The 27423-nt window shown below is 38.5% G+C and overlaps 1 protein-coding gene across 2 annotated transcripts; it reads left to right on the top strand.

Moving 5' to 3' along the window:
• The first annotated feature begins 9201 nt into the window (after positions 1-9201).
• On the top strand, positions 9202-26885 carry ptena (phosphatase and tensin homolog A). 2 transcript variants are annotated; one of them, XM_056264287.1, is made up of 10 exons: positions 9202-9979; positions 13599-13683; positions 13851-13895; positions 13989-14032; positions 16723-16961; positions 17111-17252; positions 17940-18008; positions 21980-22146; positions 22534-22857; positions 25788-26885. In XM_056264287.1, exons 1-10 carry the CDS (start codon positions 9895-9897, stop codon positions 25971-25973), a joined length of 1386 nt encoding a protein of 461 aa, XP_056120262.1. In that variant the 5' UTR covers positions 9202-9894; the 3' UTR covers positions 25974-26885. The 2 variants fall into 2 exon arrangements, with proteins under 2 accessions (XP_056120262.1, XP_056120263.1); XM_056264288.1 differs by lacking the exon at positions 17940-18008.
• Positions 26886-27423: the final 538 nt, after the last annotated feature.

Raw genomic sequence — 27423 nt, 5'->3', positions numbered from 1 at the left:
ATCTCAAAACCATACAGTCACTGCTGGTAAGGGTTTAAATGTGCACAAGAGGCTCGAAAACCAAAGAATTTGCAGGACCTGGAGGATATTTCTTAAAGCTCCAGTCCGTAACTTTTTTAAGTTAAAAATAATCCAAAATAATTATATTAAAAAAAACTTATTCTGCCAGTGGTCAAAACTATCTGCTTGCCATAGCTAGATTCAAATCGGTTAGCTTGTAATAATGATTTTAATTCCAGTGGTACTGGTGGGTTTCCGCGGGAAATTCGAGCATGTCTTTGCGTCATGACGTCACATCCGTGCACATAAAGAAGGAGTTTCGGCTAGCCGGCTATACTGCGCGTGACGAGATGTTTAGATGTATAGGCTTTTCTCGCAGCACTTTACATGATTAAACTTATGGCATCCAGAAAGATCCAAACAACAATCATCAGTGTCAACTGGAGATTCAGCAGTTATGAAACCCAAAAGACTTCGTACTTCGGATTTAAGGTGGCTAGAGAAAGAGAAAGAAACCGTCTCATGCAAACACAAATTTAAACATCAGCAGGGCTTTTGAAAAGTGCGTGAACTCCGTGTTTTGAAGGGGTTCAAAACGGAAGAAGAGACGGCTTTTTTCTGCTGAACAAGTAAGACATTTCAATAGTTCAATCGTGTAACAGTACGTTTTCTTAATTATGGAGTTTCCTTTGTTGTGCCTTTCTCGTTTTGCTATTATGGAGAATATGAATTCTGAACTACGCTGCTAACCATAAAACACATTAAATTTAACATTAGTCACGCAATGCTGATGTTGTTAACATGAACAATTTGAGAACAAAGTAGGCTATAATTTGCACGGTTGCTGTAAATCCCGTTGATTAAATCTAACGAAGCTTATGTCGAATGCTTTTTCCCCCTTAGTTGGTCAGAACAAAAATGGATTTTACTTACTTTCTCAGAAGACATTTTCTTATGAAAATTCTTATGTTGGTCAAACTTTCAAAAAGTGAATCTGTGATTCTGTATGACAGTATCCACACAGCGCGGTGACTGACAGCAGCACTCGCCTCAAAGCACTGTGTTCATCCGCGCTGTTTCATGCCGATTTACAACCCACGTAAAGATGATAATTCCGCGAATCACTGCAGTTACAGATTTCGAACAGAGAGATGGCGACAAAGAGGAAAAGATACGGACTGCAGCTTTAAGAACATTGGGCAATTTAACTGTTCAGGACAACAAGTGACTCGTGAACAACCATCACACACAAAAAAAAAAAAAACAGCCGTGGATCATCAAGGTAACGACGCAGTATTAAGAATCAAGTGTATGTAAACTTTTGAATGGTCATTTTTATAACTTTTATTTTGTCTTGTGAATTATATGTAAACATCTTTTATGTAAAATATCTTATTCACGACAGTATGCTATATAACAAATATTATTTTGTAAAAAATAATTAACATTTAAATTTAAATAACAGAATCTGCAAGGTGTGAATATATATATATATATATATATATATATATATATATATATATATATATATATATATATATATATATATATATATATATATATATATATATATATATATATGTATATGTGTGTAATCAAGGTACGAGAGGCTGTGCTGAATGTATATTAAAGCCAAAAAATATGCAATGCAAGTGCAACTTTCATGAAGTAAAACCACTAAAAGGCTTCCTTCCGCTGGAAAAAATAGTTCCTGACCGTGAACCATGAACAGCAACAGAAGTTACATTATTTTGTCATTAGATGGTGGCAAAGACTGTCTTTATGAGTAAATCAGTCAGTAGAGAAGACTTTTATATTGAAAGGACTGAAACTTAATTGTTGTAAGAAGACGCAACTGACAAATGACTGTCAGGGCACGGGAGAAAACCCCAACTAGGGACAAGAGTAGTCAAATTGTGCGTTCAAGTCATCTCGTAAACAGGGCCGGATTAACCATTAGGGCAACTGGGCACTTGCCCAGGGGCCCACGACATCTAAGGGGCCCTGGGCCCCAGGGGCGGAGTGGCAATCGGGAGAGTCGGGAGTTTCCCCGGTGGGCCGGTAGTGTTTCGAGGCCACGAGGGCCGGTCTGATAAAATGTATTCATTGCAAGTTCGCCATGCGCACTTGTGGCCAAAGCGAGGGGAAGAAAAAAAATATTTTAGATAACGGAGCGTATATTTGCACTAAGTGCCTGTCTTTTAGCAAAAAGACGCGCGTCACGGAATAGCTACAGTGGCGTAGGTCGTAGCGCGTGAAGTGCTTGAAAGCAGCTTTTGACGCGCTCGACCCGAGTTCAATCCGCCTTTTGCCGAACTCTCTCTTCTCCCTTTTCCCAACACATATGAGATGTAAAATGTATAACCTAACATAAAGGTCTCTAGCGTTATATTTGGCCAACGAACTAAAATCGAAACCATGATATGGCTTTGTGCCTTTATAAAACAGCACAAGACTTTAAGAATAGGCATCCTGTGTGTGCTGGGTGATTTAAAGAAAAGTGCGCTCTTTGCTCACGCGATCAGCATGGTGATCTGGTGTTTTCTCCTAAATAAAAGCTCATGGGTTTATTTCTTGCAAGTGAAGTAAGGACAAAAGTATTTAAATTTTCCTGTATTATAGTGTAATGTAGACTAAAATATAGTTTTGAAATATTCATTTTCATTTATAGTACATTTATAGGCTATATTATGGATTTTACGTCATATGAATAATTATATAAATCATTATTACATTATTATAATAATTGTTTGGCATCCTAAAACACCATTGATAATGTAATGTAGACTGAGACTCTCATAACTAAAAAGATGTTTGAGCCCTGGTACAAGTCAATGCTTTTTCTTTGTTCAACGAGCAGTTCATGGGTTGAAGCTCTTAATTTTGACCTCTCAAAGACCACCAGATTGATGCATTTAACCTTAAAATGTACAAAATTTTCTTGCGGGGGAGCATGTCCCCGAACCCCCCTAGAGGCACAGAGGTCCACCCAACATATTTTTACAAAATCCTATGGGAAAGAACGACCATTTATGAACTTTACTCCAGCATAGCAACAAAGTTCCTTTTAAGTCAGTAAAACTGTAAATGCCATATTAAAATGTCCTTGGACAAAATATACATTTGGCCCTAAGGGGGGGCCTACAATACATTGTGCCCAGGGGCCTCTGAACTCTTAATCCGGCCCTGCTCGTAAAGATCATATTTATGAGTTGAACGCCACCACAATGTCATAAATATGAGTGGGAAGCCCCGATCTTTACGAGTTGGCGTGTCAGTGAAAAACATGGCGGAATACCACAATACGATATTGTAAGGCTTCTATTTAACGTGACAGCGAAGTAATCTGTCTGTACAGAATATGATGGCATTATAATATGTATGAAAAGTTTGCAGTGGCTTCATAATTAAAAACATAAAAAAGCAAAGCACACCTGATGCACATTTCTCTGGTCTTCATTTTCTAGATCTAGAGTTTAAGAACCTTGCTGTAGCCTATTTTTGAGAAAGTACGTTAGCCTACTAGTACTACGCACCTGCCATCGTAAACGACTTCCCACCTCGTAAATACGAACTTCCCAGGAGGACTTGAACGCACCAAACGCCACTAACGTTAGATGACTGGAGCAGCAGATTTTAAACACCGACTGAACAACTGTCTCTAGGCGCGTTTGGGCCAGGTTTGGCCATGATCAGTAGGCAGGCTAAGTAGGCCTATCAAATTACATTCATAATCGGCTTCATAATTACATTCATAATCATAAAAGTGTGTTCCCTGGTTAAGAGTTTTTTTTTTGGCGAGAATGTTGTTAGACCTCAAATATGTGACTAATCACATAATGTATAATCATAGTGCCTATTTTACAATCTGATTAGACGCTTTCGCAGATGCGAGCTCCAGGTAGTGATGACAATTTCAAAACACTGCTTCATGAACCTTCGACAATAATGACCATGCTTTAAATACTAGTTTACTATTACGAATTCAGCTACTGTAAATGTGTATATACTAATTTTATAGGTGAATTTTGTCAATATTTAGGTGTGCACTAGGCCTATATACACTACTAGCCTACTTTATTGATTAATCAAATTACCAATTTTATTACCTTTTTCTTCAAGGTTCTCAGATGCTGCAATGCTTTTTTCATAATAAATGTGAAAGTAGGAAGATGAGTGAATAAGTGCCATTACTAATTAAACATCAAGGAATACTATAGTTCTTGTGTTTATGGTCTACAGTAGCATAGGTGGCGCAATGTCAGTTATTACTGTGTCAATGTTTTAACCAGCTCTTACGGCCTGACCCTGAGCCTAAACAATCTCTATCAAAAACAAATAGTTATATGGGAAACTTAGTGTTTTGCCTCCTCCCTCAGGTTATTTTATTTTATTATTTTATTATATTATTATAATTATTAATTATATTGATTATTTTATTATTATTATTTACTATAAATATGCATAGCCTACATTCACTATATTAGCCTACTAGAAATGTAAATATTATAAGTATATAGGTCAACACACCTAAAACAACAAAGGTTTAATCTTAAATATAATTTGCAAAGTATCAAAAATCAGTTGATAAGTTCATTGTATTTCTGAGAATGCTGCTGAAGGCCTACTAACTCTAATGCACTAATGGTCATATAGATGCAGGAAACTATACACTCACCTAAAGGATTATTAGGAACACCATACTAATACTGTGTTTGACCCCCTTTCGCCTTCAGAACTGCCTTAATTCTACGTGGCATTGATTCAACAAGGTGCTGAAAGCATTCTTTAGAAATGTTGGCCCATATTGATAGGATAGCATCTTGCAGTTGATGGAGATTTGTGGAATGCACATCCAGGGCACGAAGCTCCCGTTCCACCACATCCCAAAGATGCTCTATTGGGTTGAGATCTGTTTTAGTACAGTGAACTCATTGTCATGTTCAAGAAACCAATTTGAAATGATTCAAGCTTTGTGACATGGTGCATTATCCTGCTGGAAGTAGCCATCAGAGGATGGGTACATGGTGGCCATAAAGGGATGGACATGGTCAGAAACAATGCTCAGGTAGGCCGTGGCATTTAAACGATGCCCAATTGGCACTAAGGGGCCTAAAGTGTGCCAAGAAAACATCCCCCACACCATTACACCACCACCACCAGCCTGCACAGTGGTAACAAGGCATGATGGATCCATGTTCTCATTCTGTTTACGCCAAATTCTGACTCTACCATCTGAATGTCTCAACAGAAATCGAGACTCATCAGACCAGGCAAAATTTTTCCAGTCTTCAACTGTCCAATTTTGGTGAGCTCTTGCAAATTGTAGCCTCTTTTTCCTATTTGTAGTGGAGATGAGTGGTACCCGGTGGGGTCTTCTGCTGTTGTATCCCATCCGCCTCAAGGTTGTGCGTGTTGTGGCTTCACAAATGCTTTGCTGCATACCTCGGTTGTAACGAGTGGTTATTTCAGTCAAAGTTGCTCTTCTATCAGCTTGAATCAGTCGGCCCATTCTCCTCTGACCTCTAGCATCAACAAGGCATTTTCCCCCACAGGACTGCCGCATACTGGATGTTTTTCCCTTTTCACACCATTCTTTGTAAACCCTAGAAATGGTTGTGCGTGAAAATCCCAGTAACTGAGCAGATTGTGAAATACTCAGACTGGCCCGTCTGGCACCAACAACCATGCCACGCTCAAAATTGCTTAAATCACCTTTCTTTCCCATTCTGACATTCAGTTTGGAGTTCAGGAGATTGTCTTGACCAGGAGCACACCCCTAAATGCATTGAAGCAACTGCCATGTGATTGGTTGATTAGATAATTGCATTAATGAGAAATTGAACAGGTGTTCCTAATAATCATTTAGGTGAGTGTATGTGTTTGTCATTAGGAACATGTGTGTGCGTAAAATGGCGAGAGCAGGTAGCATAAAGCTCACTGTAGTCTAAATTTCACCTATGAGGTAAGAAGCTTTATTATGGGTTTTCTCTTATTCTGTGAGGGGGGAAATCTTTTGAAATTGATGCACTATTTGTGCTTCTATTGCATTCTTATTGCAGGTGCGGCCCAGAGCGCTGCTGTTTTGTGCTGTTTTGTGCTGTTTTGTTTATACCCGTTTGTGTTGTGGTCTCATTGTCCTGTTTGTACGGCGCAGTGGACGTTTGCGGCTTCGAACCACATCTCTTAAATGGGTCATATAATGGTACATGCACTTTTACAAGTTGATTGTACTGAAATGTGTGTTGGCAGTGCCTGTACACAACCATCATAAAATGATAAAAATCCATCCAGTGTTTTTGTTTTAATCTCCTCATATGTTTTCCCCTGCCTCAAATCAAGCCGTTCGACCGTGTAACGTCACACGGTCGGAAGCCCCTCCCACGATTGTTGATTGACAGCAGCGTTTCAACAAAGACCCGCCCTCGCTCGTGAGGGAGCTGTCAATCATAGTCCGCGCGGACCGGCGCGGTCATTGTTGATAGGCTGGAGCACTGTCTATGAGCAGAATGGCGTCTAAGCGATTGTGGTGTTCTGTTCTTGGGTGTAATAACGAACACAGTAGTCATTTTAATGTTCCTAAGATGCAGTGGCTGAGTTTGTTTTCGAAGGGAATATTCCCCACGAGCAACGTCAATGCTTTCATGTTTGCGCGAATCATTTCACACACCAGACTGCTTTATAAACAAGGATCAGTATAAAGCTGGATTTGCTAAGAAGCTGCTCATGAAAAAAGGATCGGTACCAGATATTCGTGTTCCTGCTGAATCTCCAGAAGAACGGAAGTGAGTGTAACGTTTTATTAAACTTTATATTAATATATTAACGTTAATCTTTGCAAATCGCTAGCTGCACGCTTAACAATGAATGCGTCTAAGGTTTACACTCAGGGTACATTACGGCATGTTTTCTATGTATGACGTTCTCAATATAATACATAATCCCACGTTTATACTGAACAACGCGTTATGGTTATTGTGTTATTGTGTTACAAATGGTGTATGCACAGAACAGAGAGGCGGGGTGAGCAAAGCTCATTATCATTTAAAGTCATATGCACTGAAACGGCGTGCTGAAAACAGAGCTGTTTTTGACCAAGTAAAATAAGTGTTTTCTTACAATACTAATGAGAATTTTTAATTAAAGTATATTACAAACTTTTAATTTAGAACCTAAAGAATCATATTAGCTTGTACAAAAATGGCATTATATGACCCCTTTAAACGACTTCTGCCCTAATCGGTATTTAAAATGTATTTGCCAGTGTATGTCCACATGCGAATTATCTGACTTGTGATACTGAGGCTTAGCAGAAGAGGAGAGTGCATTGTTTTCTTTTGATATTGTTTTTTTATTTTATTTTTGTTTATCACTTGCTTTGAGAACTTTTTATTCACTGTTTTGTGTGGTTTGTCCCTTCTGCTAAAGTGGATTAATTACGGTCTCTTATCAACTGTGGGTATTTAATTGGTAAACTGTATGAGATCTATTTTTAGGATGTTTTAAACTGAATGTTTCCTGTGTGAAATAAACTTTGTACTTTGGGAAGTCACGTCTCTGTCTTTGACGCAATCCGAACCAGCAGGGTCCTTTCATATCATTGTAATTCTTTTGGGTTTAATTATTTTTGGGGGTATTTTGTTTATTTTTATACTTTCCTGGGTGAAGTAACCTAGGTGGCGTAGTCGGTTTTTTATTATTTAGCCAAAGGTTACAATTAGTTCAGTGGTTCTTGCCAGGGGTCCTCCGCAAATTTCCAAGGGGCCTCAAGATCACTAAAGTGCTGTTTTAATTAATGAATTAGAGTGATTTCTAAACCTGGAAAAGTCATATAAATTAATAAAACGCTATGGACAATAATCAATATACATTTTGTACATGTTACATAGTTATACCAAACGCTAAAATATTTTATCGAGTAGAAATGGTGAATAAAACATAAAAAGTCAAAAAGGCTGATAACCAATGCATTAGTTATGAAGTTATGAATTCAAAGTTAGAAATGCAATGAGAATGCAAGAATATATATATATATTTCTATATAAATATAGAAAATATAAATATAGATCACATCAGCTAGAAATACCAAGGGTTCACTCTAAGCATGGAGAGTCTGCTTTTAGCTATTATGCCAGCCGCAGCTGGAACCAGCTTCCAGAAGAGATCAGATGTGCTCCTACAGTAGTCACATTCAAATCCAGACTCAAAACACATCTGTTTAGCTATGCATTTACTGAATGAGCACTGTGCCACTGTTTGTCCGACTGTTTTTACTGTCTTTATTTTATTCTTTATTCTAAACTGTTTTAATTATTCTTATTTGTTTTGATTATTTTATTTTCTCCTATGTAAAGCACTTTGAATTACCATTGTGTATGAAATGTGCTATATAAATAAACTTGCCTTGCCTTGCCTTGCCTTGCCTATTTGGTAACACTTTACAATAAGGTTCATTAGTTAACTACATTAGTTAACGAACTAAGAATGAACAATACTTCTTCAGCATTTGTTAATCTTGTTAATTTCAACATTTACTAATACTTTATTAAAATCTTGTTAACATTAGTTAATGCACTGTGAACTAACATGAACAAACAATGAACAGCTGGGTTTGCATTAACTAACATTAACAAAGATTAATAAACACTATAAAAAATGTATTGCTCATGGTTAGTTCATGTTAGTTAATACATTAACTAATGTTTAATAAATGAACCTTATTGTAAAGTGTTACCATATATTTTTTATATATTAACCACTATATCATGGGGCCCCTGGAATACTTTTAGGGACCATCGACCCCCACAGACTCCGCTGTAAAATTCATCCACGAAAATATAGGTTACCTACTCACTCTATTGCATGTATGTGGGGGTGAGACCAGCGCGCTGCAAGGAACGAAACAATGTACCGACACCGTGCGCGCACGTGACCGCTCTGACAGGGAGAAGCACTGCGTACATCCTCACATTCATATCTTTCCGCCCTTCAACGTGAATGTCGCTTTATCACCATCGCGTTTTAGAAATCATCTAATTTCTCTTCCACACAGCATGTTGTACATGTTTAATTTTTTCCGTGGCTGATATTTTTTAAAACGACTGTTCGGGTCGCTTTTTTAAAACACTAAACTGCACGCGTCCGCGCACTATTTCTGCTCGTGGCGGTAAGATATGTTTTTTTTTCTCTGGGTAAACGTGCCGGATCTACGTTCTTTTTTCCTCCGTGGGAAGCCATGATGGCAGTTTGAGAGCGGAGCTGCGGAGCGCCCTGAGGAGAGATGAGTCCCACCGATAAACCGCACATCTTCACGCTTCTCCAACGGCTACCGTCGCATATCTAATTCACACTTCAGGTGGAGACTGTCAGTTGTCATTTTTCACGGAACCAACTTGGCCATCCAGCGACGACGATGATCATTCGTTAGGAGGGTTTTGGGGAGGGGGGGTTTAGCTGTGGTGGCTAGCGGGCGATGCTAGTCGGGAAAGGCTCGCCTGTGTGTTTTCTTCTTCGCGCGGAGATGGAGAGGATTCGCTCCTCTCTCTGGACCTGATCACGGCGCGAGCGCCGGACACACAGACTTCTGATTTATTGTTGTTGTTGTTGTTATATCGGATGCGTTCCGGCTTGACCGGGCCGCGGGATCGGAGGACCTTTTCAGCAGCTCGGAGGACTGAGCGATCGGGACCGGGAGAGTCGGGCCTGCTGCGCCGGATCGGATAGAGGCCCGCCTGCGAGAAGCTCTAATCCGGCCCGCTGCGCGAGACCCACCGAGACAGTCCGCGCGCACATATAGCAGTGAAGGGTGAGAGAGGCACAGAACCATCCCGAACAAAAATAACCCCCTTTCTAACAATAAACCGGAATAAAACTGAAGTGTTTTGAACTGCTGTCATGGCAATGACTGCCAAAATTAAAGAAATAGTCAGTCGGAATAAGAGGAGGTACCAGGAGGATGGGTTCGATTTGGATTTAACCTGTATCCTTACTCATATTTACTGTCTAAACTACTTTTGTATTATTTTTCTTTACATTTTGTGTTGAGTGTGTTTGTTATGTCTTGTAAACGGCAAGTTTTAGTGAGAATGATAGGTAAGTTATGCTTTCTCAATATGGCTTCCTTTTTTAACGTCTTTTTATATGTTAGGTAAATCCTTTTAAAAATGCTCGGTCATGACGCTCTTGCTGTTTTAATCACGAAATATTGTTTTAACCTCTCCCGTAGTATACCCACAGTCAGATATCTGGTTTGACAGCTACATGGCTTTAATGGCACAGTCTCTTTCCAGACTGCCAATATTACATGCATTATAGGATTCTCTATTATTTCGTTTTATAGCAGTGTGTGTGTTTTGCAGTTTGACAGCTCATATGTGCTTGGCACAACAATGACAACAGTTTGCTGAAGAGAATGCACAAATCAGTGTGTATTGACAAATCTGTGATTTCTTCTACTGGCTAATGACAGTACTATTGATCATGTAAAGACATGAGAGGTCTATTCAGTGAACATAATGCAGTGTGGAGTGTGTTCTAACCTTGCTATTCTTAGCTATCTTTAAATCAATTGATTTCCAAACACACTTGTGGAGAGAAGTTTGGTTACCTGGGACACCCTGTGACTCCATGGAAGGTCCGACTTGGTCCATTTTACAAGAAAGTGTCAAACATCTTTAGCCTGTCAAAAAGGTAATTACTTGATCATATGGTAAGGTCAGCATGTAACGCTTCGTCATCAAGTTCAAATGCTCTGGGCAATGAATGATAAACGACAGTCATGATTCTGATGTCTGAAACATTTTGTTTATTGTATCTATAATAATGGCATTATATTTCTAGACCCATCTCTAGAAAGCACATTAGCCAGTGGCTGATCTATATCAATTAGAAGTTTTATCAATGTACTAACTTTACATCAAATTCATTAACTTTGAAAACAAATCTATTATCAATTGACAAAGCTGTCAGTTCAATTAGGAACTGATAAAACTGAACTGACTCAATTTCCAGATACCTGCTGGTTAATCAGCTTGGTCAATATGTTATATATTAATCCACAACAAAATGGAAGTAATATTTTATTTTCCAATAAATAAAAACAGAAGGTGGAAATTCCCTTTTGGTGGTGAACTCATGACTGTTAAGGGAATTATGATAGATCTCCATTTGCTTTTAGCATTTAGAGACCTCTTCCTCATTTTCATCTGGCTGATACCAGGCAGCCTTTTGTTTTAACTTTGGCCCCTGTTGGTGCAGGAGAATTAAGGTAAAGTGTGTGAGTTCTTCCTAACTTTCACGATCTGCAGAGAAAAGATCTCTGGTTTTTGCATCTCTGGTTCTGCCTTGTGCAGATTTTGCACCAGCAAGCGGTTGGAGTTTACAGCCGCTAAGCCTGGTAGATTTGAGGAAGTGTGGCAGGTCAGGTGTTTGACAGTAAATGGCCTGCTGTCGAGTAGCCTATCTATCAGATCCATAAATGAGGTTGAATATTTTTAGTGTTTTCTAAATAATCAAGAACTCCAGCTTGTCATTATTAAACTCAGTGATGCTCTTGGTTGTCCAGCATTTCCTTTTCATTGCTGCAGTAAATCTCACCTCTGATTCTGAAAAGCTACACCACTGGAGTACCGAGCATGCTGGGAAAGGTCAAATGTCATACAAGCTGTCTGAGCTGCAGAGTTTAACGCTTTAGTCTGCTCATCATCAGAGACATTCAATTAGTGAATTCTCTTTTGCTGTTTTAAACATTTGTGTTTTGAAAAAACACAGCCTCACTTCAATTGTTTTTGCTTGATTTCTGAGATTTTTTTTTAAGTCTGTGTGGTTGAAGTGTCATGTCAGAATTCTTGCATGCTGCTATGTTCAGAAGGGGTGGAGGGTGTTTTAGCATTCTTGGTGGGTGGAAATGGTTTACATGTCAAAACCACTAGCTCTAGCAGTGTTGCCTTGTGTACTTGGCTGACATTGAGATATTGCTTAGCAGCTGATGAGGGAGAGGGATGCAGATGCCTTGTTCTTCTGCCTGTGGTCTGCTACGCATAATACGTACACATGATGAACATGTCTGGCTTGATAGATGTTTCATTCGCATTGATGTTCCATCTTTTCTTTTCATTAGATGTGCATTTGTCATAAAAGTGCCATTGCCAAAATGCATGCCTCTAATGACCCTGACCTAATTAATGAAGATGGTGTCGATTTCATGTGTGTCGTATTGCGTTGGTTGATATTGGATATTTGTTTGTTGCATTTTAAATGATTGATGGTATAAATTAAATGCAGTTTTAGTATCAGGTATTGATCCGTTATTGTCCATAACATTAAAATAATAATCGGCTAATCAGTGCATCCTGTGCATACTTCCTGTGAGCCCTGATCATTTTGCTCAGTGACATGAAGCTGTGGATTCTGCATTTCAGAAGTGCTGTCAAGGCTTGTGAAACATGGGCATCTGCTGTACCATTTACACAGAATCCGGTTGTTTGCAAGAAGTTTGATTTTGTTTTTAGAGGGGCTTAAATTGTCACAACTTTGCTTTGAGAGTCCTTGAAAATGCTTTGCTCACTGTCTGCCTTATTCTGAAGTGCGATTACCTTAAAAACGTGACATTCCCTTCTACGTACAATACAGTGCAATTTCACCCGCCTTTCTATTTCTTTTTTCCAGTTTATTGTGGTTGGTCCAGTCTGTATGGGTTCTGAACACCAGCTATTTTAGTGCTTTAGATTTATTTAACATTAGTTATGCTAAATGAGTCGCCAACCGTTTTAAAGGAATTGGGCTAAAAATAAGCATGACTCATCCAATTATAAAGCTTCTGGCTTTTTATTCTGACAGTGTATGACAGGAAATGAGCAGAACAGAGAAGCCCTGCTTCTTTCCCTCTTTCTCCACCTTGTTGTGGTTGAGGTGTGAACCTCCCCCAGAGTCTGCACACATCATGGGAGCGAGAGCATACCGTAGAAATGCCTGCAGATGCACAGTGAGCAAGGGAAGTGAGAATCGAAAGAATGGACATGAACGGGGCTTTGTAAGGAGACTGCGTTGTCTTTCCGTGTCAAAAAATAGCTGCATGATTAAGTATCCAAGTTGCATTTGAGCGCAGTGGTTGCTTGGTGACCTTTGACCTGGTTGGTGTAGGTCAGGATTTTGAAGCCGTTTGACCTGCTTTGCGTAGGTGGAAAGTGCAGACACTCCTGTGCCTACGGTCTATCGCTTTGTTAAAGGTCAACTGCTAATGATGATGGTGAGGGTGTGACATTTACATTTTACAGACAGCTGAGCTTTTGTATCACAGGTTTTGCCTTTGTTTTCTCCTTAGTTAATTTTGAAGTCTTTGGTAAGGCCATGGGAACAATTGACCGACTGCATGATTACAGCAATTTTACCAGACATGAAATGACACACTCTGGGGAATCTCTGTCCAAATAAGCAATATTGTTGCTTGTTTATGTTGCTGCATGTATGTATTGACATTTTTAATGTTCATGTTGTTTTGCTTGTGGTCACTTGTGGATGTATTATTCTTTGTGAACTTTAGACTTGTGAAGTGGTGTGCAGTCCGCATATTTCCTCATTTTTCTTAACAAGCATTTCAGATATTTATCCCAACATTATCGCCATGGGCTTTCCTGCCGAAAGGTTAGAGGGTGTCTATAGGAATAACATTGATGACGTGGTCCGGTAAGTCCAGTTGCAGTTACCTAAAAAGCTTTATCTTTTTTCTTCCTGTATATTTGACAAATCAAGTGTTTTTGTAAGTTAGAATTAAATATTGTGTAAATCACACAGCCCCTAAATTGTTTTATCTGATTACATTTCAGTCTCTTATATGTTGTTTTTCCTTCCAGATTTCTTGATTCGAAACATAAGAACCATTATAAAATCTATAACCTGTAAGTATGTAGTTATATTTGAAGAAGTTACAGATAAGTGTTTATTGTAAGAAAATTGGATTCTCAGAGCTGTTCTTATGCTTTCCTTACCAGATGTGCTGAACGACACTACGATGCATCCAAATTCAACTGTAGGGGTGAGTACATCCATTTTGGAATAATAAAATTTAAAGTGCTTTTTTTTTTTAAATGGCGCTTGTAGGGTTTTTTTGTGTGTGAAATTTGTGATGACATGAGTACTTTCTCACAATACCTCTTTTTCTACACCTAAATGGAAGACATGCGCTCTTTCCTATCAGCCGACATGAATTGATTGAATTTGATTTTAAGGCTAGAATACACTACACAACTTTTGCTCAGATTTGCAGTCTGGAGGAGTCATAGTTGGGGAAACCGCAGTCATATATGATGTGCACAGATTTTTTAGATTCAGATTATAATACAGAATTTCAGAAAAACATTGGCACATGCTAACGTCTAAACGTTCTTAAGTCCACAGTTAAACAGCAGTCATCACACATTATATGATATGATTTGAGTGTCCACTGCAGTTGAAATGGTTTGTTATTAATGGGAAGTCATTAGGCAGCTTTGGCTGCTAGTTATGATAGTTTTGCGGGCTGTGCTGATCACATGCAGTGACTTGTGATAAGCAAGCCAACACTTGATGGTCTTTTTTTAACCTATTGAAAAAGGAGGGGTTTTTTTATGTATTGAACTTTGTAAGCTGTTCTGCTGTTTATTTAAAACACAAAAAGCAACTGTTTTGTTGTCTGTTTTAAAAATATCGATTGTTTATTTTAGCAATTCTCATTTTTATTAACCGATAAAGGGCTGGACAATAATTCAATATCAATAATGTATATAATTTTTTTCAATAACAGTGATATGATTTTTTAAAACCCATTTCCGATATTTCAATATACTTTACAGCATTTGCAGTGTTTCCCCTAGGATTTTTTTCAGGGGGGGACTGCTAGTCTTGCGGAGCGGGCGTGTTACGGATACGTGGTGTAATTTTTTTTGCAATCAAAAAGCATATTTAAGTCTAATTAATTGAAATCATGTATTATGAATCATTAAACTTATACTTTAAAAAATATATATATATATGAAAAAACATTCACACAAATTCTGTGTTGTGTTTTTTCTGGTAATAAAATGAAGACATAAAACACAAATTTTATCATTTATCATCAATTTTAATCATATGAAATTAAATAAACTTTTTGTCAAATAACTTGCTGCACAATGAGCTTTACTGTTAAAATTAAAACATGGATTATTCCTTAATTTCAGTTTTGATGATAATTTATTTGGATTAGTGTTAGTGTATTATTACATTGGGACATATCTAACTTCTAATGTACAACTGTAATATATTTCTGTCAAGTTAAACCGAACTTTTATTTTGACGGGTTGCCGTGAAGACCTTTTGAGTTTCTGTGTGTTTATGTCATGATGATACTTTTTCTCAAATGAAGCGGTGAAATGATCACGAAGTGACTTTCAGAGTGGATCTATTTTAGAGCCTGGAGAGGAAGTTCATGCATTTGTGTCTTCATATAGGCCAAAAAACAGCGCAAGCGTCACATGTGCTTCAGTGTGTGGTAAATGAAACTGCGCATCGGCGGCACCATTCATTCACACAGAACATGCAGGATTCGTATTTAAATAGTCTTTGTGTTTTAATATTCACACACGCTAGTCTACATCGCGATTTGATTTCAAGTGTACTGAACTGCTTTCTATTTTTTCCTCAAATTACAAATTCAGTGAAATTCCGCGTTATACACTAAATTCCTTTTTTATGACTGGATTTCGTCAGCATTTTAGGGGGGGGCGGGCCGCCCCGCCAAAACAATGGTAGGGGAAACACTGATTTGTCACTGGCTACATTTACATGCCCCCAAATAATCTGTTAGTAATCAGTTTGATGGTTCAATCGGACTGAAAAGCATTCATGTAAACACCTTAATCGATCTGATTGAGCTCGATCCAAATGAAATTTCGATTGGATTGAAAGGGGTAGTTTATTCCTTTTCCAATCCGATCGAGAGGACATGTAAACACTTGATTGGATTGAAAACCGAAACTGAAAGGACTGTGCATGTGCAATGACGAAGAAATAGCGCAATGTGATGTATGATGTGCAGAGCGAAGTGTTCTTCCTGTTGAATAAAGTGTCTCATAAAAGAGTGTCCCATCATTCTAAAATTCTCCTTTCACTCAGCGTCTGTGAAGTGGAGCAGGACAACGTCCCACCAGTCCTTGTTCTTTCGGATTCTCATCCACAGACGACGGGTGCTTGGAGGGGCATTTTTACTGCGTGATAAATATTAAGCAGCACAGCACAACGGTTTATATGTTCATTGTCTCCGAATTATGAGCAGAAATTGATAAATATTAAGTCGGCTGTTTAAAACAAATAAAGAACCAAAGTAGGAGAATGGTTATAATGCGCAAAGAGCGAGAAATATATTTGTGCAGTGTGCGCATGTCAAAAAATCAATTTCGATTTTGAAGCATGTGATATATAAACGCGCACATCAACCCGATCACGTTTAGCGTTCATGTAAACACTACATTCAGATTCATCAATCGGAATTAATTCAGGGTGTCATCAACACTCAACAATGTCCCTGCCCCACCAACAAGTGTTTTTGTTGTTGCTCACTCTTTTTTTTTTTTTGGTTTCTGCTGCAACTCCGAGCACTTTTCATATTCTTTATCCTGGCTGAAGCACTTTTGTTTCAATGAATGTTACAAAAGTAACATTCAAGGACTATAAAGGTGATTCTAGAACCTTAAATCTTTTTGTCTTCAGTGGCACAATATCCCTTCGAGGACCACAACCCGCCACAGTTGGAGTTAATTAAGCCCTTCTGCGAGGATCTCGACCAGTGGCTGTCTGAGGACGAGAACCACGTGGCGGCCATCCACTGCAAGGCAGGCAAAGGTCGCACAGGGGTCATGATATGTGCCTACCTGTTGCATCGCAGAAAGTTCTCAGAGGCACAAGAGGCACTGGACTTTTATGGGGAAGTCAGGACCAGGGATAAAAAGGTACAACACTCTTTACTTCTGCATTCTATTTTCAATCTGGAACTGCTGTTCCATCGACGATGAGTTCTCACAGCTAGTTTGCATTTCCGAGTTTTAAACGGTTCACAAAAATGTTTTGTGTGGATGTTACTGAGCCTTTTCTTTTTCAGGGGGTGACCATTCCCAGTCAGCGCAGGTATGTGTATTACTACAGCTACCTGCTGAAGAACAAGCTGGACTATAAACCTGTTGCTCTCCTCTTCCATAAAATGGTTTTCCAGACTCTGCCCATGTTCAGTGGTGGCACCTGCAGTGAGTCTTACTCTCCTTTAACCTTTCTTGAACACGAGAAAGGCTTGCAATGAAGCTTTTTTTGAATGCTGAGATGTTTTGAAAGTGTTCGATGTAACTGACATGCTTATGCTGTCATGTGGGGTTGTGGTCACACTCACAAGGAGCTGCTGTTGTGTTTGCCATTTTAACCCTGTACCACATCTTTTGGTTCTGTCTTTAACACTCTAACACTCATGGGTACATTTTCTTTCTCTGTTCCTGTTTTCTTTTCTTTAAAAATTTCCACTGAGAACTCTGTTTCGACATATTGGCTCCTGCCGCCCACCACAGTCTCACATATAATGACATCACACATTGTGCCCTCTGTCCTCCCCTCCCCCCCATTCGTACATAGTGTGCTAGTCCATGTTTTGTTCACGTTCGTGGATTTGTGCGCCACAGCCAGGCTGAACGCCAACCCGAACTGCACCCTACATCACTGCCATTTTTGGGAAGTTTTGAAATTGGAACTAAAAGTGCAGAGTCAGTCTCAGAACTCCCATGATTCAGAGGTAGATTCCAGAGTTCCAGACCTGTGAGTGTGTGTGTGTGTGTGTGTGTGTGTGTGTGTGTAGAGGTTGCTGTCATGCCAAGGCCAGTGCGGGGCAGCCGAGCTCTTGGTCAGGCTGATGGTGGTGTTGTTTAACTTCCTTCTCTCTCTCTAAGGGGACAATACTGTTAAAAACAGGAGTGAGGTGAATCCCCAGGGCTTCAAGAAAGGCAGCTGGCACTGGGGTAAAACGGCATTACTTTACTACTACTACTACTACTACTGTTAGGAGAAGCATCTTTAAATGTCAGACAGACCCTGCCCTGTGCAGCATTCAGTACAGTTCATTACAGCTTTTGTTGCTCTAGTTTCTTCCAGACAAGTAGTGAGAAGTCCTAAATATTTTATCTTCTCTAAAAACCCTTACAGAATGTACTCTCTTCATCAAGAACAAAAAGCAATAGCAATTTAACTATAATGATAGAATTATAAATTAATCAAGTTCGGTAACAAAATAAATTTGCTGTGCATTAGGTGGGTAGGTAATTTTAAGTAATTTTATTTTACAGTAAACTATTAAGTACTACTGGTGAATTAAATGCTTTAAAAGAATCAAATGTATTATAGTACTCAAAAAAAAAAATGTTTTAATATTATTATGATTTCATTATTATTTTTACAGTGTTATACATTTACTTCGTTATATTATGTAACTTCTGGACTTATATGCACTTATAATTTATATGCACCCCTTGATAAGTTGAGAAACATTCTTTTTGCATGTAAATAACAAAGTAGCTCTGTCAATGGATTTTATATGGATATAATATATACACACACACACTACTGTTCAAAAGTTAGTGGTTGGTACGATATTTTTGTTGTTGTTGAAAAAAGTAACTTGCATTTGACTGCATTTATTTAATCAGAAATAGTTAAAACACTAATATTATGAAACATTATTCAGCAATGTGATTTTTCCATATTAATACGGATTTCTGTATTTTCCGACCTGAAAAGTATGATCCACTTGATTTTTTCCTTTCAAAACAACTGTTTACTATTTTAATAAATTTTGTAATGTAATTTATTTTGAAAACATTGTGCTGCTTAAAGGAGCTGTATGTAAGATTGTGGCCAAAACCGGTACTGCAATCACTTTCAAATTACTGTAGAGCGGTGCATCCCCTCCCCCCCCCCCTGACTCGAGGTTGCCAGATCGGCTGCATTTTTTTATCCGACACGTGTGTAGCTGCAGCTGTGGTAACTAGAGCAGAGCTGGCAACCCGGATGGCGCAACACTACTGACTTCATGAATGGTCGATAGGTGGAGGGTGGAGCATCAGACCAAAACACAACATGACAACATCAACATCAGTTGAGGGCTGCAACTTCACTTTTTGAATGACAATATCCTGGCCGGACTACTGTTGTCAGTGATATAAGTATTTGAAATGAACATGATTTCTCAATGTCTAGTGACATATCAGGGCCATTTTATAATTAATTCAAATAAATTTCTTACACACAGCTCCTTTAAAATTTGTGTGGAAACTGTGATATTAGGCCTGGGCAATATGGCCTAAAAATAATATCTTGTTGGATAGGTTAGAAATAATCTGTATTTATGAAAAAAAAGAAAGAAAAAAAAGTTCTCACATCCTTCCCAATGTTGTTCTACAAACAATGTTCAAATTGAAGGCTATGAAAACAAATATAATTAATGTAACCATGTAGGCTATACTATATATTACGTGCAAAAAAGTTTTAAATCACATTACATTCTAACATTGTAACAACAACATTACAATCTAAAACCAAAAATAATGCTTTTAAAAGCAGAAGTTAAATTTAATAAACTAAAAATTAAAATGAATAAAAACAAAAGCACAGACTAAACATAAACTGATAAGAGGATCTCACATTCAATTATATTAGCCTAGATTAAATTACCCCCCATTACAATAGTCACATTTATAAAAAATACACTTACTTGTAGGTTTAAAATTCTACATGGAACATTTAATATCCAACAACAAATATTTTAGCTAAATGTATATTTTAGTCAGAATTATTTGTGAAGTGTAGTGGAGACTCGCTTACATAAGGCTCGTCCACTCCTGACAGCAAAATAGATGTATTTGCATGACTTTCTATCATTTACAGATAGAGAAAATACCTGTGAAATGTAAGTTATGCACTGAGGAAAACACCACATCTCAAACGCATTAAACAGCGCAAGTATCTGTCAGAACATCTGATGGAGCAGGCAGTGTTAAACTTTATGGGTTAACTATATCTTACCAGTAATTTTGAATGTAAAGCATGTCTCATGTTTAGGACAATTTGGATTATGCATTTTTCTACGCAGCAGCTCACTCTGTGTCCAATACCCAACGATATTGCCTCTATATAGTTTATAAAAAAATAAATCATTCAAACTTGATTAGTGCTGCCACTAACGACTAATTTTCTAACGACTAATCTTTCGACTAATTTTTCGATTAGTCGACTAATCTAAACGACTAATTAAAAAAAAATCAAGTGTTTATTTCGTTGTGTCCATTTTATTTTGAACTCAACTGAAGGGCCAAAACATAAAATGTCACCTGTTCAAAAACATTATGTATTAACAATCTAAGCATTAAGTATCTGCATTTCCATTAGGCTATACCATATTAGTCAGAGTCCTAATCTAATCCTCTAATAACAAACATGTATGTATTACTTAAATTAGCTCTTTGTTCTGCCTTAAAAAAAATGTACAGTAAGCTAATAATGATTAATTTATGTACATTTTCTGAAAAGCATAACTGATAACATCACTCTGAATAGTAAAGTAGATGCAATGCATTTTCTGTGAAAAGCGCTATACAAATAAATTGGAATTGAATTGAAAGAGTCTGGACTAGCCCACTATGAGTCGCGCTGAAAGCAGGCAGGCACGCAGTTATGTAGCTCGCGTTTACACTTGGCGGGCCCGTGCCGCGGTTCGCGTGAATGTGAAAGCAACACGGACTCGGGAGCGCTTGTTCAGGAAGTTAAGTAACCTGCCCATGCGTTTTAGCTGATTATGATGCATTTAGTTAAATAAAACACATGTAAGGAATGATAGTGTTGATGATTTACCTTGGATACGCGAGAGTTGAGTCTGCAATCAGGGCAACACATTTGGAAATCCACTGTCTCCTCAAAAGAGTCTGTTTGAAAAACACAATATATTGACCCGCGTTCTGTTTTCTATCATGCGCCGTGCACGTTTGCGATGGCATAAGATGCACGCAAACTCAACAGGGTTCGATAGAATTGAGTGTGAAACCAGACCAACGCTGCGGAGGGCGCCGGGAACAATCGCGCTCGCGCTCGGACTCGGACCGCAGCAAACGAGCCCACTGTGAAAGCTCCGTCACCTGCCTCCGCAATTTTTCATATCAAAGCAGTGAAGGCGGGCGGGAACATGAAGGAAAATGATAGCAGATAAACCAGCAGGGCGTGCACGGCGCACAGACTGGTGTGTGGAGGTGAATTACAGTGAGCCGTTTGTGACGGGAGACCAAAAATAAATAGTGGTCAATAGTAAAACGACACGTCGACTAAAAAAATTGCCGTCGACTAATTTGCATGGTCGATTACGTCGACTAAGTCGACTAATCGCGGCAGCACTAAACTTGATATACCGCTCAGTCCTATGTGATACTTTTTTTCTAGTATCTTTGATGAATAGAAAGTTCCAAAAAAATGGTAACGATGTAGAAGTCTTTACTGCCACTTGATCAATTCTTGCTGAATAAAAATATGTAAACTTTTGAATGGTAGTGTGTACATATAGGAAAACATCTATGGGCTGACAACGTACTGTCATACCGCACACCTAGTGTACTTTAAAAGAAGAACCTCCCTTTGTAACATGCTGACTGTGCTGGGTGCATGCAGGGGTTAAGCGGCTGGTTATTCTTGGATACATATTTTCTCCCTTTGCATCAACCCTGTTCCTAATCACTGACATGTCTTTACTGATGATGTCAGAGCTGGGGGTGGAGTTATTTCACTCAGTGTGGGCTCCTTGATAATTAACAGCTTTCTTTTTTCCTCTTTTCCTCAATACAATGTTTTTGCTTACCTTTTATTTTTTTATTTATTCCCACCATTTGATCTTCCCTTTCTCCATGTCTCCCTCCCTTTCTCACTCTCCCCATCTCTCTGTTCTATCAAACAGACCCTCAGTTCGTCGTGTATCAGTTGAAGGTAAAGATCCATACGTCAAATCCAGCTCACACACGGAGGGAAGAGAAGCACATGATCTTTGAGTTCCCTCAGCCTCTTCCGGTTTGTGGCGACATCAAAGTGGAATTCTTCCACAAACAGAGCAAGATGATGAAGAAGGTAAGATCTTGTGTAAACTTTGATCTGTGACCACCTGTCAAAACCATAATATCGTTGGTACATCGTATCACAGGATCTTGACCTCGTTACCATGGCTGCAGAGAGACGTTGCCTTCTGGTGTTTTGTGGTTTTCCGATTGTTTTACGTCTTTGGTCTCTGCTTCAGTAGCTATGTGTGTTCTAAATGTTTTCTTCCTTAATTTCTCTTTTTTTCCCCTCCCAACAGAGCATTACTGTCCTTTGCCTGTTTACGTTTCTGTGCTCTATAAAAATGTGTTTATAAGTGCATTTGTTGGAATGTGTATTTGTGTTTGTAAACACTTGCTATTTATGGCCATCCAATGCCCAAATGTAAACCTTTGCTTGTGTGCTTGTGTGTGTGCGCAGGATAAAATGTTCCATTTCTGGATAAACATGTTCTTCATCCCGGGTCCCGAAGAAGCTGGGGAGAAAGTGGAGAATGGGTCGGTGGACAACGACGTGGACAGCCTCTCCTCTCAGAGCCAGAGCTCTCCGGCAGAGAGGGAGAGAGAGAAAGAGAGAGAAGTTGCAGCGGGCGGACTTGAAAGAGAAAAGGGAGCAGAAAGGGGAGGAGAGCGAGCGGGTATAGCGGATGGAGATAAAGACTACTTGATTCTGACCTTAACGAAGAACGACTTGGATAAGGCCAATAAGGACAAAGCTAACCGATACTTCTCACCCAACTTCAAGGTGAGAAAACACTATTCAACGCTGGACATTTGCATCATTTCAAATATACTTGGTGGCTACAAGTTATGAAACTCAAAAAACATGAATCTGAGGTCCCCCCCCCCCCCCCCCCCGATAGAGCGTCAAATACACGTTTATCGTGTCTAGTTAGACGCTTGAACATTCGCTCGAGTTCAAATTTTTCAACTTGAGCGGAAGACGTTCGCGGCAAACGCTTAGCCCAATTCGCGTCAGTCGCGACGCCCGGCACGAATGATGCGTCTATTCGCGTCTTTGCATTGACTTTGTATGTAATCTACTCGCGCAAATAATAAAATTTGCGTTCAGTGTGAACACACTATAAGCCAATGATACATTGATGTTCGCTGATTTTAATCCCATACTGTATTTGCGGTTTGACTAGATATGATGTTTAGCTTTGATATTTTTAAGTAGTAAACGTATTCACGTTCAATTGCAAGAGAGTATAGCCTAAAAAAAGAACCCCTTCACACACACACACGCATGCACCCACGTCTCTCTCACGCGCCAGTCAGATCAATTGCGGCAATGCATCACATATGCTTAAACTTTTATGTAGCCACGCAACAATGATTTCAGCATGCATTCACTGTATACACCGTGACGTGATGAAGGAACAAATATTGTATTGCAGTCTTTGCGAGACCTTGTTTGTATGTCACGTCTTCCAAATAGTTACAGACAACAACAAAAAATGAAATTCCCCAGCCTGCTTCTCCAAATCCACTCGTACTTTTGGGGAAGACATTTTAATCGGCTACCAAAGTAATTGAGCATGGAACATTGTTGGCACTTATACTAAAACTTATACTTTTTGTTTGTTTTGTTTTTTATAAATAAAAGCCAAATGCTTGATCATTTTACAGCCACATCATTTTCGTTATGCATTATTTGTTTTGGTTGTTTAAAAACACACACACACAAAAAAAATCCGATTAATCGATCGATTAAGTGCTAGATTAATCGATTACAAAAAGAATCGATAGCTGCAGCCCTATATATATGTATGTGTTAATAACTCTTTTTACTGGCAGCAAAACATGACTTAATTTGGAGACTGGAGACAAAATATCTTAAATATTGAAGCAATATTAGACCGCAGCAATGTGGGGTTTTAAATGTTTAAATCACAATTCAAAATATTAATTTGTTTGACTAAGATAAGATTTTATTGTCACTGTAGATATACAATGAAACTCTGGTGGAGCAACCTCCCCAGATGCCGATAGTGCAACTAATTTAGTTTAAAATGATGTACACTTACAGTCATGTTTTATTTATCCTCTTGGGTTTAGAGTGTTGATCACATGACTGGCCAAATATTACTCTTTATCTCACTATGTTATCTTTCGTTAAGTGAATCATGGATGACTGCAGATTATATTCATATACACGCACACCCTATCATTCAAAAGTTTGGGGTCAGTAGAACATTTAATGCTATTTCTATTTTACATTAATGTTGAACATTTATTTTTTGATCAAAGACTCAAAAGTGTATCGCACAGGGCTCCAGACTGTGCAACTTTTTCCCCCCTGCCTGTGAGACAAATTTTGTTAGTTTTAACTGACAAAAGCGGCCATTTCTTTAGCACATGAGAAACATCAATTGGCAAACAAACCAAAAGTGGAACGAAACCACGCTACTCATTTGAGCTGCGTATCGCGGACCGCTTATCAGCTTGGACCAACATTTGCGCAGCGTGAGCTCAGAACAGGTATTTGCGGGCCAGTCCTTGATCACGTGACACTGTTACTACACAGCGCTGGAAGATGCACTGAGAAAGCATTTGAATTCGCTGCAGAACTAACAACATTGCAGCGAGATCTAGTGGGAAGCATTTAAATTCAGCACAGAATTTACTCTTATAAACTACAGATATCAGATCAAACAGCGCTGACGTGGAAACCAGGAGAAACGTTGTACCATAAACGAACAAGTTATAGAAGGCTTTTCAGTCCACAAATCACCAACATTCACCATGGATTGAATGTAGTAACGCTAACTGTAACATGATATTGTGGCAGAAACAAAACTTCTTCGAATTGCATAGAAAGCAAGTAAAGAGTGCTCCTTTAAAATCACTGAAGCTGTCAGTTCAGTAAGATACTATAGAAGAACAATGGTACATTTAATAAGAGTAGATTATTTTTCCTTTTAATAACAACCTACTTTTGAAAAGTTAATTTTATCAGCATCTCAACTCAAGTTCAGAGCTTTACTGTCCAATGTGCATTTCCTATAAATAAACATGAAATATTATTAGTAACCACACTTATTAATGCAAAACAATAGTAATTTTTTATGATTAAATTGCTTTTATGATTAACAGCCCCCCCTCCCCGCTCTGAGCTACCAAATTAGGTGATGGTGCCTCCATCTGTAGAACTTGGTGGCACCAGTGCTACTGCTCTCAAATGTTAGTCTTGAGCCCTGATCATGGTTTGCACAAAAATAAGCAACACAACTGTTTTCAACATTGATAATAATAATAATAAGAAATGGTTGTTGAGCAGCAAATCGGCATATTAGAATTTCTGAAGGATCATGTGACACTGAAGACTGGAGTAATGATGCTGAAAATTCCATCACAGGAATAAAATAAATTCTAAAATATATTAAAATAGAGAAGTTATTTTAAATTGTAAAACATATTTTACAATATTATTAATTTTACTGTTTTTTTGATTCAATAAATGCACCCTTGATGAGCATATGAGCATTCTTTCAAGAACATCCAAAATTCTTACTGACACAAACTTTTGAATGGTAGTGTACATAAAAAGAAAACAAGTTGAATTATACATTTAGAATTTATACATAAAGATTTTATTTTTCTTGTGTACTCCAGATGACTCTTATTTATTGTACCCTGTCTTTTGTCTCTCTCTCTCTCTCTCTCTCTCAGGTGAAGTTGTACTTTACCAAGACAGTGGAGGAGCCCTCAAACTCAGAAGCGAGCACTTCAACTTCTGTCACTCCGGATGTGAGTGATAATGAACCAGATCACTACCGGTATTCAGACACCACTGATTCCGACCCGGAAAACGAACCTTTTGATGAGGAACAGCACGCACAGATTACAAAAGTCTGAACACTTTTTGTCAACTGCACACACACACACACACACGCACGCACACAAATACATGCCGGACAAAAACAAGAAAAACCAACCAACACCAGTGAAATAAAAAAAAGGAGAAAACTTGAAAATAAACTGAAGAGAAAAAGGACCCTTCCTCCCCACCCCTCCAACAGCTCGAGGACAGTCGTGTCGGACGCCATTGATCATAACGAAGAAAATATCCTGACCAATATATTGTTTTACTTCATTTTGATTGAGTTTGGTGTGTGGATAACGACACCGTTGCCTGAGGTGGGAGGGAGGGTCCTGTAGCTATTCTGTGTATATAAAATCCCTTTTTTGTGTCAAAGACAATAAAAATCTAGGCAATCAGGCGAGGAGAGGGGAGGGGAGAGGAGGAGAGGTAGAGCAGACCACACATCTCTCCTTCTCCCTGTCTTCACCCAGGCCAGTGCTGCAATCACCCTCTCCCCCTCTCCCTCGCTCTTCCCCTCCTTACTGTGAATGCTTCTCGTGCTGTCCGCAGGCGCTGAGACCTTTGACCCCTTCCTGCGCAGTGTGTGCTGGTGTACGTAGTCCTTCAGGCTGTTGTACAAAGGCTACGACGTGCCAGCATTCCTTTTTCCTAGTCTCACGACCCGTCCCGTCCCGTCCCCACCCCCACTGTGTATAACGATAAATTATGCAGAAAAACACGACATCCCATGTAATTGTCGGTTTTTTTCTTTTCTTTTTTCTTTTTTATCCTAAGATAATAAAAAAATATAATACATGAAAGCGCAGGGAACCAGTGTTTGCAATAATGTTAACACAACATTTAAAGGATAAATTGGTGTGCATGTCATTGGAGTCAGTGTCCATGTTTAATAAATGCTATATGATGTGTTTTTATTAAAACAGAAGTGTCAGAACTCTCTTAAACGGTCGTCTGAGATCAATTCACAAAGGTAAATCGCTTTTAAGACCTTAAGCTGTAATTGTTTATTTTTTTAAAGCACTTTTAGTGAAACACAATATACAAGTACTATGTTTGCAAGTGTTTTTTTTTTTTTTTTTTTATCAGTATTTTTAGTACATGCTCATTTCCCGTATTTTACATTTACATTAGCCGTCATCTAATGCTCACTTAGTTAATTTTTTTTAAAAACACTAATAATTTAACAACACTTAAATTTAATCTTCAGCAAATCACAAAATGAATGTCTGTTTTCTTTATACTGTACATTATAATGTGGTCATGCCTAAATTCACTTGCATTTAAAATGAGTTTTTTTTTTTGGTGTAAATTTCAATTATTTCAAAATGGTTCACTACAGTTCAAAAGTTTGGAGTCGGTAAGACTTTTTTTTTTTTTGTCTCTTATGCTCGCCAAGGCTGCAGTTATTTGGTCAAAAATACAGTAAAACTGTATTTAAAATGTAATTTCTTCCTGTGATGCAAAGCTGTTTTTTTTTAGCAT

The sequence above is a fragment of the Rhinichthys klamathensis genome, unplaced genomic scaffold, assembly GCF_029890125.1.
Source record: "Rhinichthys klamathensis goyatoka isolate OS25496 unplaced genomic scaffold, OSU_Roscu_1.1 h1tg000220l_1, whole genome shotgun sequence".
Classification (NCBI taxonomy): domain Eukaryota; kingdom Metazoa; phylum Chordata; class Actinopteri; order Cypriniformes; family Leuciscidae; genus Rhinichthys; species Rhinichthys klamathensis.
The sequence above is the reverse complement of the archived record's forward strand: the minus strand, read 5'-3'. Positions and strand labels throughout refer to the sequence as shown.

Excerpts from the sequence above, each read along its gene's own strand:
- ptena (XM_056264287.1), top strand. The coding sequence starts at position 9,895 with ATGGCAATGACTGCCAAAATTAAAGAAATAGTCAGTCGGAATAAGAGG. Across the intron at positions 9,980-13,598 it reads GTTCGATTTGGATTTAACCT|ATATTTATCCCAACATTATC; the intron begins GTATCCTTACTC and ends CAAGCATTTCAG. Across the intron at positions 14,033-16,722 it reads ATCCAAATTCAACTGTAGGG|TGGCACAATATCCCTTCGAG; the intron begins GTGAGTACATCC and ends TTTTGTCTTCAG.